Source organism: Sceloporus occidentalis, unplaced genomic scaffold (assembly GCF_023333645.1).
Source record: "Sceloporus occidentalis isolate IW3139 unplaced genomic scaffold, rSceOcc1.0.p SCAF_201, whole genome shotgun sequence".
In the NCBI taxonomy this organism is placed as follows: domain Eukaryota; kingdom Metazoa; phylum Chordata; class Lepidosauria; order Squamata; family Phrynosomatidae; genus Sceloporus; species Sceloporus occidentalis.
Genome location: NW_028317181.1, coordinates 1,291,287 through 1,307,035, shown reverse-complemented (window position 1 = coordinate 1,307,035; position 15,749 = coordinate 1,291,287). Strand labels below are relative to the sequence as shown.

The window sequence follows — 15,749 nt, the reverse complement described above, 5'->3', positions numbered from 1 at the left end:
AAGGTGAAATGATGAAATCATTAATTGTGGGTTGAACCAAGAGAGCCAATGAGAGTGGATGTACACGCCCACTGGGTGGAAACTGACAAGAGTGGGTGGTATTTTCCAAATGACTATAATAATGGCTATGAATCCCAATGTATTTTGTGGGTAGTAGTTGGGTATTATTGGAGTTATGTTGGATAGTTTTGGAGCTGTATATAGTAGAATAAAGTAGATCTTTTATACAAGACTACTGAGTTGTCTGGTGTCTTGGGTGAAGATACAAGAGCCAGCTGGATCCTGAAGAAGTGGGAAGACTTCTGTGGAAGCAAGAGTGAGAAGGCTTGGAGAGTTTGTCAGGGTCTTCAGCCTATTCTCTGTAACTCTGCTGCTTTAGAGCAAAGCTTTAACCACTGGCCAAAACTGGTCAGCACCGGTGCGTAACAAGGTGGTGAGTTCGAGCCAGAGGTGAAGAGCAACAACTCCCATCATCCCTGACATGTTGATCCTGTCCTCTGGAGTATTAGCTATTCCTCCTAATTTGGTGTCATCTGCAAATTTGATAAGTATGACCCCAATTCTGTCATCCAGGTCATTGATGAAGATATTGAATAGCATTGGGCCCAAGACAGATCCCTGTGGGACCCCACTGGTTACTTCTCTCCAGGATGAAAAGGAGCCATTGTTGAGCACCCTTTGGGTTCGGCCGGTCAACCAATTACAGATCCATTTAACAGTTCCTTTGTCTAGCCCACATTTTACAAGCTTGTTTGCAAGAATGTCATGGGAAACCTTGTCAAAGGCCTTACTGAAATCAAGATATACTATATCCACAGCATTCCCTTCATCAATCAAGCTGGTAATTTTATCAAAAAAAGAAATCAGGTTTGTCTGGCATGACTTCTTTCTCTGAAACCCATGTTGACTTTTTGTGATTAAGGCATTCCCTTCTAGATGTTCACAGACTCTCTGTTTAATGATCTACTCCAGAATCTTTCCTAGAACTGATGTCAGACTAACTGGACGATAATTGTTGGGATCCTCTTTCTTCCCCTTTTTGAAGATGGGGACAACGTTTGCCCTCCTCCAATCTCCTGGGATTTCTCCTGTTCTCCAGGAGTTCTGAAATATGATTGCCAATGGCTCCGATATTACGTTTGCCAATTCTAATTATTATTATTATTATTATTATTATTATTATTATTTGTATACCGCCCTATGGCAAACCAATCCAGTTTGGATGTAGTTCATCTGGTCCTGGAGACTTAAATTCATTTAGCTTAACCAAATATTCCTCTACTATCTCTTTACTTATTCTGTGCTGAAATTCCCCTATTCTGTCCTCTGCTCCATTATCCTCAGGTTGAGCACCCTTTGCCTTTTCTGAGAAGACTGAGGCAAAGAAGGTGTTGAGTAATTCTGCCTTTTCTCTGTCTTCTGTTAGCATTTTGCCATCTTCTCCACACAGTGGCCCTACCGTTTCCTTCTTCTTCCTTTTGCTGCGGACATATCCAAAAAGCCGTTTTTGTTGTTCTTAACCTCTCTAGCAAGCATTTCATTCTGCGCTTTAGCTTTTCTGACTTTACCCCTACACACACCTGCTATTTCTTTGAATTCCTTTTGCATGATTTCCCTTTTTCCATTTCTTATACATCTTCCGTTTAAAACTTAGCTCAGTTGAAAGGTCCTTAGTCATCAATCCTGGTTTCTTGAGACATCTCCCATTTTTCCTCCTCTCTGGAACTATTTTAAATTGTGCCTTCAGTATCTCCCTTTTGAGAAAGTCCCATCCTTCCTGAACTCCTTTATCTTTTAGTATTCCTGACCATGGGATCACCTCCAGTATTCTCTGATTTTACTAAAATTAGCTCTCCTAAAGTCTAGGATGTGTGTCTGACTATGCCTGGCTTCTCCTTTCCACTGTGTAACAAACCCTAGAAGAATATGGTCACTTCCAGCTAAGGATCCCACCACTTGCACCCCATTAACGAAATCATCCCTGAACTGAGTTCCGAGGGGAAGGGAGACAATATTAAGGAAGGTGAAAGGGATGGCGAAAATAGTCAAACTGACATAGAGGAAACAAGGCAAACAGTGCAAGGACCCAACAGTGGGAGGCAAAAGAACTTGCTCAGGCAGCAAGTAAAGGGGACTGTTGGTCTGCGATGTCTCTACACTAATGCACAGAGCATGGGAAATAAGCAAGATGAACTCGAACTCCTAGTACAACAAAGCAAATATGATATAATAGGCATCACTGAAACCTGGTGGGATGAGTCTCATGATTGGAATGTAGGAATAGAGGGGTATAACCTTTTCAAGAGAAATAGGTCAAACAGGAAAGGAGGAGGAATAGCACTATATGTCAGAGATATTTACACCAGTGAAGAGATCCTGGACATCAATCATGGAAGCCAGGTGGAGAGCATCTGGATAAGAATCAAAGGGGAGGGAAACAACAAGGATGTTATGGTGGGAGTCTACTACAGACCCCCAAGTCAGACTAAGGAATTGGATGATATCTTTCTAGAACAGATGACCACACAGTCAGAAAAGAGAGATGTAGTAGTGATGGGCGACTTCAACTATCCTGATATTTGCTGGAAGTCAAACTCAGTCAAATCCACAAGGTCTAGCAAATTCTTCACTTGCCTCGGAGACAATTTAATGGTCCAAAAGGTGGAAGAGGCAACAAGGGGGTCAGCTATTTTGGATCTGATCCTAACCAACAAGGATGACTTGGTTAATGGGGTGCAAGTGGTGGGATCCTTAGGTGGAAGTGACCATGTTCTCCTGGAATTTGTTATACAATGGAAAGGAGAAGCCAGGCAGAGTCAGACACGCATCCTAGACTTTAGGAGAGCGGATTTCAGTAAACTTAGAGAAGTATTGAGGGCGATTCCATGGTCAGAAATACGAAAAGATAAAGGAGTTCAGGACGGATGGGACTTTCTCAAAAGGGAGATACTGAAGGCACAATTTCAAACAGTTCCAGTGAGAAAGAAAAACAGGAGGTGTCTCAAGAAACCAGGATGGATGACTAAGGAACTTTCAACCGAGATGAGTTTGAAACGGAAGATGTATAAGAAATGGAAAAAGGGGGAAATCATGAAAAAGGAATTCAAAGAAATAGCAGGCATGTGTAGGGGTAAAGTCAGAAAAGCTAAAGCGCAGAATGAACTCAGGCTTGCTAGAGAGGTTAAAGACAACAAAAAGGGCTTTTTTGGATATGTCCGCAGCAAGAGGAAGAAGAAGGAAACGGTAGGGTCACTGCGTGGAGAAGATGGCAAAATGCTAACAGGAGACAGAGAAAAGGCAGAGTTACTCAACACCTTCTTTGCCTCAGTCTTCTCAGAAAAGGCAAAGGGGCTCAACCTGAGGATAATGGAGCAGAGGACAGAATAGGGGAATTTCAGCACAGAATAAGTAAAGAGATAGTAGAGGAACACCTTGTTAATCTAAATGAATTTAAGTCTCTGGGACCAGATGAACTCCATCCAAGGGTATTAAAAGAACTGGCAAAAGTAATATCGGAGCCATTGGCAATCATATTTGAAAACTCCTGGAGAACAGGAGAGATCCCAGCAGATTGGAGGAGGGCAAACGTTGTCCCCATCTTCAAAAAGGGGAAGAAAGAGGATCCCAACAATTATCATCCAGTTAGTCTGACATCAGTTCTAGGAAAGATTCTGGAGCAGATCATTAAACAGAGAGTCTGTGAACATCTAGAAGGCAATGCCATAATCACAAAAAGTCAACACGGGTTTCAGAGAAAGAAGTCATGCCAGACAAATCTGATCTCTTTCTTTGATAAAATTACCAGTTTGGTAGATGAAGGGTCTGCTGTGGATATAGTATATCTTGATTTCAGTAAGGCCTTTGACAAGGTTTCCCATGACATTCTTGCAAACAAGCTTGTAAAATGTGGGCTAGACAAAGGAACTGTTAAATGGATCTGTAATTGGTTGACCGGCCGAACCCAAAAGGTGCTCAACAATGGCACCTTTTCATCCTGGAGAGAAGTGACCAGTGGGGTCCCACAGGGCTCTGTCCTGGGCCCAGTGCTATTCAACATCTTTATCAGTGACCTGGATGACAGAATTGGGAGCATACTTATCAAATTTGCAGATGACACCAAATTAGGAGGAATGGTTAATACTCCAGAGGACAGGACCAACATTCAAAATGATCTGAATAGACTAGAAAGCTGGGCCAAAGCTAACAAAATAAAATTCAACACAGAGAAATGTAAGGTACTGCACTTAGGGCGGAAAAATGAAATGCACAGATATAGGATGGGAGACACATTGCTGAATGAAAGTACATGTGAAAGGGATCTAGGAGACCAAGTAGACCACATGTTGAACATGAGTCAACAGTGCGATGTGGCAGCTAAAAAGGCCAATGCAATTTTAGGCTGCATCAATAAAAGTATAGTGTCTAGATCAAGAGAAGTAATAGTGCCACTGTATTCTGCTCTGGTCAGGCCCCACCTGGAATATTGTGTCCAGTTCTGGGCACCACAATTCAAAAAAGACATTGAGAAACTGGAGCGTGTCCAAAGGAGAGCAACTAAAATGGTGAAAGGTCTGGAAACCTTGCCCTATGAAGAGCGACTCAGAGAGCTGGGGATGTTTAGCCTGGAGAAGAGAAGGTTAAGCGGTGATATGATGGCCCTGTTTAAATATTTGAAAGGATGTCATATTGAGGAGGGAGCAAACTTGTTTTCTGCTGCTCCAGAGAACAGGACCTGGAACAGTGGATGCAAGCTCCAGGAAAAGAGATTCCACCTGAACATTAGGAGGAACTTCCTGACAGTAAGGGTTGTTCGACAGTGGAACACACTCCTTCCTCGGAGTGTAGTGGAGTCTCCTTCCTTGGAGGTCTTCAAATGGAGGCTGGATGGCCATCTGTTGGGGATGCTTTGATTTGGATTTCCTGCATGGCAGAATGGAGTTGGACTGGATGGCCCTTGCGGTCTCTTCCAACTCTATAACCCTCACAGCACAACCTCACAATTTAAATCCCCTATATATTATCAATCCCATCTCCATTCAAAACAAATTCTAGCAGGAAAGCATTAAACTAATGCCTTTGTGACATATATGTTTTCTTCCCTGTGTGGGTCCTTCGATGTGAATATAAATATTGACTACGAGAGAAGCTCTTTCCACATGCCATGCATTTATGTGTTTTCTCCCCTGTGTGGGATTTTTTATGTCGATGTAGATGTGAATTCTGATTGAAGCTCTTTCCACAGTCTATGCATATATATGGCTTCTCCCCTGTGTGGGTTCTCTGGTGGTTAGTCAGAGCTGCACTGTGGCTGAAGCTCTTTCCACAATCTGTGCAGTGATATGGCTTCTCCCCTGTATGGATTCTTTGATGCGAATGTAAATTTTGACTAGACAAGAAGCTCTTACCACATTCTATGCATGTATATGGCTTCTCCCCTGTGTGGGTTCTTTGATGTCGATGTAGATGTCCGCTGTGACTGAAGCTCATTCCACATTCCATGCATTTGAATGGTTTTTCCCCCGTGTGGGTTCTCTGGTGGTTAGTGAGATTTCCACTGAGGCTGAAGCACTTTCCACATTCCATGCACTGATATGGCTTCTTCCCTGTGTGGATTGTTTGATGTGAGTAAAGTTGCTCACTCCGAATGAAGCTCTTTCCACATTCCATGCATTTGTAAGGTTTCTCCCCTGTGTGGGATTTTTGATGTCGACGTAGTTGTGAATTGTCATGGAAGCTTTTTCCACAGTCTATGCATGTATATGGCTTCTTCCCTGTGTGGACTGTTTGATGTGAGTATAAATTTGTTCTACAAGAGAAGTTCTTACCACACTCCATGCATTCATATGGTTTTCCCTCAGTGTGGGATATTTGGTGTACAGTAAGAGCATCCCCCCTAATGAAGCTCTTTCCACATTCCATGCATTTGTATGGTTTCTCCCCTGTATGGGTTTTCTGGTGGTTGGTCAGATTTCCACGGAGACCAAAGCTCCTTCCACATTCCATGCATTTGTATGGTTTCTCCCCTGTATGGGTTTTCTGGTGATTAGTCAGATTTCCACGGAAGCCAAAGCTCTTTCCACATTCCATGCATTTGTATGGTTTCTCCCCTGTATGGGTTCTTAAATGTGTAGTAAGAGCATTCCCCCTAAAGAAGCTCTTCCCACATTCCATACATTTGTATGGTTTCTCCCCTGTGTGGATTCTTTGATGTACAGTAAGAGCATCCCCTCTAAAATAGCTCTTTCCACATTCCACGCATGTGTATGGTTTCTCACCTGTATGGGTTCTTAGATGTACAGTAAGAGCACCCCCCCTAAAGAAGCTCCTTCCACATTCCGTGCATTTGTATGGTTTCTCCCCCGTATGGGTTCTTAGATGTACAGTAAGAACATCTCCCCTAATGAAGCTTCTTCCACATTCCACGCATTTGTATGGTTTCTCACCTGTATGGGTTCTTAGATGTACAGTAAGAGCACTCCCCCTAAAGAAACTCTTTCCACATTCCATGCACTGATAAGGCTTTTCCCCGGTGTGGATTCTTTGATGTGAATGTAAACTTTGATTATGAGAGAAGCTCTTACCACATTCTATGCATGTATATCGCTTCTCCCCTCTGTGTGTTCTTTGAGGTGAACGTAAATGTACACTCTGACTGATGCTCATTCCACACTCCATGCCTTTATCTGGTTTCTCCCCCATGTGGATTCTTTGATGTGAATGTAAATTTGTTCTACAAGAGAAGTTCTTACCACACTCCATGCACTGATATGGCTTCTCGCCTGCGTGCATTTTTTGATGGGAATGTAAACTTTGATTATCAGAGAAGCTCTTTCCACACTCCATGCATTTATGTGGTTTCTCCACTATGTGGGTTTTTTGATGTGAATGTAGATGTGGCATCTGTTTAAAGCTCTTTCCACATTCCATACATTTATATGGTGATGGTCCTTTGTGGAGGCTGCAATGTGTGTTTAAGTGAAATTTAGACCAGAATGATTTTCCACAGACAGAACACTTGGCCTGTCTCTTCCCTTTCTCGGTTTCTTGGGGAGTCAAGAGTTCACTAATGCCCTCCTCCTGAGAAGCAGAAGCATTCTTCTTCCCATTCTCTGATTGGTTTCTCTTTTGCCTTTTCGGTCCCCTTTGATTCCTAAACTCTTGTTTCTCCACAGACAGCGGATGCAGTTTCCAATGGCACCACAGAGGGCTCCTCAAAATCCTCCTTCTGACCATTCATTCCCTGCTTCAGAAAGAAGAAAATCCCATTAGGAGTTGAACACTGAATCCCAGGATCTCATTTGGTTAAAAGTGGAAATGCTTCTTACCCAGCAAGACTATGTTCCCATCATCCTCCATCTTGACTTTCTTCTAGACAGCCTTGTGGCCCTGGTCCGGGGGATTTCACTCCTCTTTGGTAAAATACACAGCCACCTCCTTAAAGGAGACCAGGAGCTGAAAGGGAGAAAATGACAATGAGAGCTGAAGTCCCTTTAAATAATGGCATAAGAAAATGGTGTCCCTTATATCAGTTTGCTTTTTGGAATTTATATTTTGTTTCAGATTTTCAATCCAGAAGTGGTTGAATCCATGGATAAAGAATCCCTAGATATGGAGGGCAGATTGTACAGTATATTGGCATGTAACTATCTACACTTCTATGGAAGCAAAACTTGACTTAATACTATTACATGTACTTGTGTTGAGGAAATTAAAGTTCACCTCAAAGAGGTGGTATAGTGGGCCCTTGTTGTCTGCTGGGGTTTGGTCCTATGACAACACCTACTGTGCCTCAGTCTTCTGGTGCTCAACCTGAGGATAATGGAGCAGAGGACAGAATAGGGGAAGTTCAGCACAGAGTAAGTAAAGAGATAGTACAGGAATATCTCTCCAGGACCAGACAAACTACATCCAAGGGTATTAAAAGAGCTGGCAAATGTAATATCGGAGCCATTGGCAATAATCTTTGAGAACTCCTGGAAAACAGAAGAAGTGCCATCAGACTGGAGGAGGGCAAACATTGTCCCCATCTTCAAAAAGGGGGAAAAAGAGGATCCCAACAATTATCGTCCAGTTAGTCTGACATCAATACCAGGAAAGATTCTGGAGCAGATCATTAAACAGAGAGTCTGTGAACATCTAGAAGGCAATGCCATAATCACAAAAAGTCAACATGGGTTTCAGAGAAAGAAGTCATGCCAGACAAACCTTATGTCTTTCTTTGATAAAATGACCAGCTTGGTAGATGAAGGGAATGCTGTGGATATAGTATATCTTGATTTCAGTAAGGCTTTTGACAGGGTTCCCCATGACATTCTTGCATACAAGCTTGTAAAACGTGGGCTAGACAAGGCAACTGTTACATGGATTTGTAATTGGTTGACTGGCCAAAGCCAAAGGGTGGTCAGCAATGGCTCTTTTTCATCCTGGAGAGAAGTGACCAGTGGGGTCCCACAGGGCTCTGTCCTGGGCCCAGTGCTATTCAACATCTTTATCAATGACTTGGAAGACAAAATTGGGGGCATACTTATCAAATTTGCAGATGACACCAAATTAGGAGTAGCAGCTAATACCCCAGAGGAGAGGATCAAGATTCAAAAAGACCTGAATAGACTAGAAAGCTGGGCCAAAAGCTAACAAAATGAAATTCAACACAAAGAAATGTAAGGTACTGCACTTAGGGTGGAAAAATGAAATGAACAGATAAAGGATGGGTGACACCTGGCTGAATGAAACTACATGTGAAAGGGATCTGGGAGTCCAAGTAGACCACAAGTTGAACATGAGTCAACAGTGCGATGCGGCAGCTAACAAGGCCAATGTGATTCTAGGCTGCATCAATAGAGGTATAGGGTCTAGATGAAGGGAAGTAATAGTGCCCCTCTATTCTGCTCTGGTCAGGCCCCACCTGGAATATTGTGTCCAGTTCTGGGCACCACAATTCAAAAAGGACATTGAGAAACTGGAGCATGTCCAAAGGAGGGCAACTAAAATGGTGAAGGGTCTGGAACCCATGCCCTATGAGGAATGATTGAGGGAGCTGGGGATGTTTAGCCTGGAGAAGAGAAGGTTAAGAGTTGATATGATAGCCCTGTTTAAATATTCGAAGGGATGTCATGTTGAGGAGAGAACAAGCTTGTTTTCTGCTGCTACAGAGAATAGGACCAGGAACAATGGATGGAAGCTCCAGGAAAAGAGATTCCACTTCAACATTAGGAAGAACTTCCTGATAGTAAGGGCTGTTCGTCAGTGGAACATACTCCTTCCTCAGAGTGTAGTGGAGTCTCCTTCTTTGGAAGTCTTTAAACAGAGGCCGGATGGTCATCTGTCGGGTATACTTTGATTGAGATTTCCTGCATGGCAGAATGGGGTTGGACTGGATGGCCCTTGGGGTCTTTTCCAACTCTACGATTCTATGATTCTATATGTGTGAAAGGGATCTAGGAGTCCAAGTAGACCACAAATTGAACATGAATCAACAGTGTGATGCAGCAGCTAAGAAGGCCAATGAGATTTAAGGCTGCATCAATTCTCTGTCTTGGAATTCATTTTGTTAACTTTGGCTCAGCTTTCATAGAATCGTAGAGTTGGAAAAGACCCCAAGGGCCATCCAGTCCAACCCCATTCTGCCATGCAGGAAATCTCAATCAAAGCATACCCGACAGATGACCATCCGGCCTCTGTTTAAAGACCTCCAAGGAGGGAGATTCCACCACACATGTAGAGAGCTCCTGGCTGCTAGCTCCTTCCAGAGGCAAGTCTCTGACTCACCTCCTCTGAGGAAAAGTCCCCACAAGCCCCTTAAGGAAAAAAGGGAAAAGAAAAAGTGAAAAATTAAAGAAGCCCCCTCCAACAACGTTCTTAGGTCAGCTTCTCCTCTGTTCTCCAACACCTCCTTGACTATATAAGAAAAATTAAAAATTCGCCCAAGCACATGGACAAGATTAAGGGAATGCTGAGGATGTAGCAATTCCTAGTAAGGCCTCTGACAAAGTCCCCAACAATTTTATGGCCAATGTGGACTAGACAATGAAAGTGATCGGTGGATTTGTAACTGTCTGCTTCCTTCACTGTCCAACTGCCAAAGGGTGCTTAACTATGGCTCCTCTTCTTCATTCGGGAGAGAAGTGACCAGTGGGGTCCCACAGGGTTCTGTCCTGGGCCCAGGGCTATTCAACACCTTCATCAATGCCTGGCATGAAGGAATAGAGAGCATACTTAAGGTGGGAGGGAGATAGGGAACCGGTGTTCTTATGTTTGTTGTTACCCGCCTCAATCCAATACAGGGAGAGGCGGGATACATATTATTATTATTATTATTATTATTATTATTATTATTATTATTTACAAAATTTGCAGACACCAAATTAGGAGGAGTAGCCACAGAGGAGAGGATCAAAGGAAGTAATAGTTCACTCTATTCTGTTCTGGTCAGGCCCCACCTGGAATATTGGGTCCAGTTCTGGGCACCACAATTAAAAAAGGAAGTTGAAAAACTGGAGCATGTCCAAAGGAGGGCAACTAAAATGGTGAAGGGTCTGGAAACCATGCCCTATGATGAGAGAGCTGGGAATGTTTAGCCTAGAGAAGAGAAGGTTAAAAGGTGATACGATAGCCCAGTTTAAATACTTGAAGGGATGTCACATTGAGGAGGGAGCTAGCTTGTTTTCTGCTGCTCCAGAGACTAGGACCCAGAGCAATGGATGCAAGCCCCAGGAAAAGAGATTCCACCTCAACATTAGGAGGAACTTCCTGACAGTAAGGGCTGTTCGACAGTGAAGCAAACTCCCTCGGAGTGTAATGACCTCAATAGATTAGAAAGCTATCAAAACTAACAATAATGAACTTCAACAGGAAGAAATGTAAGATGTAAACGTGTGTGGTGTGTGTGTGTGATATGTAATGCATAGACATAGGGACACCTGGCTTCACAAGACATCATGTGAACGAGATCTAGGAGTCCTATAGACCACAAGTTGAACATGAGTCAACAGTGTGGTGCAGTAGCTAAAAAGGCCAATGCGATTGCAGGCTGCACCAATAGTAATGGAGTGTCTAGATCAGGGGTGCACAACTTGCAGCCCGCCAAAGGATTTCTGGAGGCCCGGGGCCAAATATTCAGGAGGAGGAGGATGTCCCGGCTCCCAGAGTCCTCCCTGATCACACAGGGCTTTGGAAGATGGGAACAATGGACTCTTCCCCCAGACCTCCCAGGAGAGCTTTTGCTGGGGGCAGGCTTACAGCTCCTCTCACCCCAAAGGGAGTGAGGCCCAGAGGGAGGAGCTTTTTGTAGGGCAAGCGGCAGAGTAGAGCCAGGAGGGCAGAGAGAGAGCAGGGAGTGAGAGAGCAAAAGAGCGAGAGAGGGCAAGGGTTTGGCTCATTAAGATAAGGGGCCCAGGGTCTTCACTGGGGTGTGGATGGGAGTGGAGGTGGAGGAGGAGGAGGAGGCCACCACACTTTTGGCGAGCAGCCTGGGATTCTGGATCCTTGCAAGGCTGCCCGCCTGGCAAAGCCCCCAGGCTGCTCAAAGGTGAGCGACTCGACAGAGGAGGAGGGGGGAAAGGGTTGTTCTCTGCCGTGTCATTCGCATGGCCTGGGTTTTTTACTGGGCAGGCAGCCTTGCCACTCAAAGATGAACAGCTTGGCATAAGAGGACAATGCGGTGGACGGGTTGTCTTGTCTCTTACCCCCATCCTCCTCCCTCCTCCTTCTCACAAGGCTGCCCGCCCATCAATGGGGGAAAGAGACAAGGACCCCTGCCCAGCGAGTTGTCCCCCTCCTCTTCTGCCGAGTCAGCAAGGCAAAACCCCCAGGCTGCTCAAAGGCGAATGACTTGGCAGAGGAGGAGGAGGAGGACAATGTGGTGCACAGGAGCCCTTATCTCTTTCCCTATCCCCCTCCTCCTTCTCCTCTTCCTCTAGAAAGAAAGGAAGAAGGAAGGAAGGAAAGAAGGGAGGAAAGAAAGAATCAAGGAAGTGAAGAAGTGAAGAAGGAAAGCAAGATGGGGGAGGGTAAGAGGAGGAAAAGAAAAAAGAAAGAAAGAAGAGAGGGAGGGAGGGAGGAAGCAGGGAAAGGAAGAAAGGAGGAAGGGAGGAAAGAGAAGCAAGGAAATAAAGGAGGGAGGGAGGGAGGGAAAGGAAGAAAGGAGGAAAAGAGGAAAGAAAGAAGCAAAAAAATAAAGGGAGGAAAGAAAGAAAGAAGGGAGAGAGGGATTAAAGAAAGAAAGATGGGAGGAAGGGAGGAAGCAAGCAAGCGAAGGAAGGAAGGGATGACCAGACTTTCCCTCCTTTTTCTAGACATGTCTCCCATCTCAGCCTTCCTGTCCAGGAGGAGGGATTCCAAAATGTCCTGCATTTTCAGCATGGCTAAGAAGTATGGATTTATATCCTTCCAGCTTCTATTTGGTCATGTCCTCCATTTTTCTTGAATGTCCTACATGTCACCTAAATGTCCTGCATTTCCCTGTCCTAAACCTATCGGCGGCCCCAACAACCTAGCAGGCCTTAATTTCGGCCCCTACCTCCTTCTAAGTTGGGCACCCCTGGTCTAGATCAAGGGAAGTAATAATGCCTCTGTGTTCTGCTTTGGTCAGGCCCCACCTGGAATAATCCAGTGTCCAGTTTTGGGCACCACAACTCAAAAAGCATGTTGAGAAACTGAGGCATGTCCTAAGGAGGACGACTAAAACGGTGAAGGGTCTGGAAACCATGCCCTATGAGGAATGACTTAGGGAGCTGGGGATGTTTAGCCTGGAGAAGAGAAGGTTAAGAGGGTATTTGATGGCCTTCAGTTCACTTTATTACGGTCATAGACCAGCGCAGCATGATAGCCTTGTTTAAATATTTCAAAGCATACCATACTGAAGATGGAGCAGGATGCAAGCTGCAGGAAAAGAGATTCCAGCTCAACATGAGGAGGAACTTCCTGACAGAAAGAGCTGTTTGACAGTGGAGCACACTCTCTCAAAAGAGGGGTGGGGGGAGTCTCCTTCTTTGGAGGCTGTTTTTAAACAGTGGCTGGATGGCCATCTGACTTGAGTGCTTGGATTGTGAGTTCCTGCATGGGGGACCTTGAGGTCTCTTCCAACTCTGTGATTCTAGGATTCGATGCCCCCTAAATAAATAGCTGCAGCCACTATCTCTGAGCAAACAGAGCTCAGCTAACAGGTGGCCCCAACAGAGGAGTTCTTTGTGGGTCTTTAGCTGGGGAGCAGCGTGATCCCTTCTTCTTCGTTTTGGCCCAGCCTTTGGATCTGTTAAAGTCATTTTGAATTCCGATACTGTCCTCTGGGCTATCAGCTTAGCTCTCCACCTAAATTGGTGTCATCTGCAAATGTCATAAGCAGGCCCTCTATTCTTTCATGCAAGTTGTTGATAGAGATGTTGACTAGCCCTGGGCCCAGGACAGGACCCCACTGGACAGCCCACTGGTCATTTCTCCCCAAGACGAAGAGGAGGAGCCATTGCTGAGCATCCTTTGGGTTTGGCCAGTCAACCAATTACTAATCCACCTAATGGCTGTATTGCCTAGCCCACAGTTTACTACCTTGTTCCACAGCAACATGAGGAAAACAAAATGAAACTGAATCCAGACAAGAGTCCTAAACTGGGGCTGGAGGTGTGTCTACCAGTTCACTCCCCCTGAAAGACTGTCTTTCCAGCTTGGGGATGCTCTGGATCCATTGCTCCAAATGACAGCTCAAAGAGATGCAAGAGCCAGGATGGCTGGTATGCCAGCTGCACCTCTACCTAGAGATGGAGGACTTAGGTGGCAGCACATGTGGTGGAAGCCTCAAGGCTGGAGTTCTGCAATGCGCTGAACACTGGGCTACCTCTGTACCAAGTCCAGAAACTTTGTTTAGTCCAAAATATGGCAACCAAATGGATCCCAGGGGAGTGAAAGGACAGGAAGAGCCCTCCCCTCCCTCCTGCCGACTGTCATCTTCTGGCCTGGGGGGGAGTGAAAGGACAAAATTGGCCTGCACCCCCACAGCCCCCCTTCGCCCCTCTTGGCCTGAGTTCAACTGCCTTGGCCCTCTGTCCCATGGAATCCAGGGGTCTGTTCTTTGCCTAACTCTAACCCTTTTAGAATTTTCTGGCCCTGTCCCCTGAACAACTAGAAATCTCTAGCAGCAAATGCTAAGTCCCTCCATTGAGCTCCAAATCCCATGATCCCAGAAAGGAGCCACAGCAATGAAAAGGGCAGCCCCCAAGCCATCCTCTAGCTCTGTCCGCAAGCAGCCAGGTGAGGTCTGGAGCCTTGCTGCCCAGGGAATTCTGGGGGATGCAGTCCAAGAGGAAGAAGCTGCCATGAGTGGGGGAGCTCTGAGGGGAATACAATACCCAGCATCCCTGTTTGGAGCCATGGGGGCCCCAGGGGATTCTGGGGCTGCAGTCCAAGCAGCCGCCTTGAGCAGAGGAGAAGTGCCTCCTCTGCCTGCTTCCTTTTTGAGGGGGAATGCAGCAGCCACAATCCCTGTGTCTGGAGCCATGTTGGGGGGATTCTGGGGGTTGCAGTCCAAGAGGAAGCTGAACTGAGAGGGGGGACAGTGCCTTTCTTTTCAGGGGTGAATGCACCACCCAGAATCCCCATCTGGAGCCATTCTGATTGTGGAGGGGGAATTTTGGGGGCTGCCATCTGAATGAAGGAGCAGTGCCTCTTTACTAGGCTTCCTCTCTTAGAAGGACTGGAGCACCCAGAATCCCCCTGTCTGGAGCCATTCTGGATGAAAGAGCAGTGCCTCTTCATTAGGCTTCCTCTCTTAGAGGGACTGCAGCACCCAGAATCCCCTGTCTGGAGCCATTCTGCTCTTCCTCAGACTTACCTTTTTTCTCAATGGGGATTACAACTCCCAGCATTCCCTCTCCTGGGGGATTCTGGAGGCTGAAGTCCAGGAGGATCCCTGGGAGTCATCGAAGGGCTCCTCTCCCTCCTAGAGCCTTTGGGGGATCGCGTCTACCATCAAGGACTACCAGCAGCCCCCCCATCAGCCCCCTCCTTCCCTCCCACTCACTTCCTCCTCTTTGGGTCCGCTTCCCACTTCCGCCAGACGAGTCCTTGGCCGAGGAAACTCCCCAAGGAGCCCCCCTCCCCAAAGGGAAAGGGGGCGGGGCCCTAACGGCCCACTTCCGCCTGGTCCTAAAATGGCGGCCTACCATAGAGAGGAGCGTCCTCGGACTCTATGGGAGAACCGTAGCTCTATGAATTAGGAGGAAGAGGAGGAGCCTCCGAGATCCCACAGAGATAGGAATGTATAGAGCTGGATCTAGTTTAAATACATATCGATTGAGAGGCACACAAATTAAAATGAGTCAGAGTAGAGAGGCAGAGTCTCTCTAAGGGGCTGCTCCTTGCTTCGAGGGAAGGGAGCCTTTTATTTCATGTGTGTGTGTGTGTGTATATATATATATATATATATGAAATTGTATACAGACTGAAGTGGAAATTATACATTTAATTTTATACAGAGCTATGCCTAAACTGTATCCTAAACTAAACTTACCTAAATTGTATACTCTCTCTCTATAAAATTATACACAGGCCTGTATCTAAACTTATTTGTGTATCTAAACTTACACACACACACACTCTGCCAATTATACTTTGTACACTTTATTCTATGCGTGGGTGTGTATGTGTAGATGTGCACATCTACACTGTTCCAATTCTATTACTTGTTTCAAATCTTTTGAGAAAAGGCAATTTGTTAACATTGCACTTTACATATCTAACAGGGACGTAGCCAAGGGGGG

General features: G+C 45.5%; 1 protein-coding gene across 1 annotated transcript; it reads right to left on the bottom strand.

The window, feature by feature from the left end:
• Nucleotides 1-222: 222 nt before the first annotated feature.
• On the bottom strand, nt 223-15,073 carry LOC149278134 (uncharacterized). Its single transcript, XM_089502383.1, has 4 exons — nt 15,011-15,073; nt 7,326-7,452; nt 5,406-7,243; nt 223-302 (listed from the first exon to the last, which is right to left on the bottom strand). The coding sequence occupies exons 3-4, from the start codon at nt 7,231-7,233 to the stop codon at nt 223-225; spliced, it is 1,908 nt and encodes a 635-aa protein (XP_089358509.1). The 5' UTR covers nt 7,234-7,243; nt 7,326-7,452; nt 15,011-15,073.
• Nucleotides 15,074-15,749: the final 676 nt, after the last annotated feature.

What these genes read in the sequence shown, in the direction of transcription:
- LOC149278134 (XM_089502383.1), bottom strand. Translation starts at nt 7,233, where the DNA reads ATGGTCAGAAGGAGGATTTTGAGGAGCCCTCTGTGGTGCCATTGGAAA. An exon ending in ATATACATGCATAGAATGTG is followed by an intron (nt 303 to 5,405) that starts GTAAGAGCTTCT and finishes TTGCTTCCACAG; the next exon opens with AAGTCTTCCCACTTCTTCAG.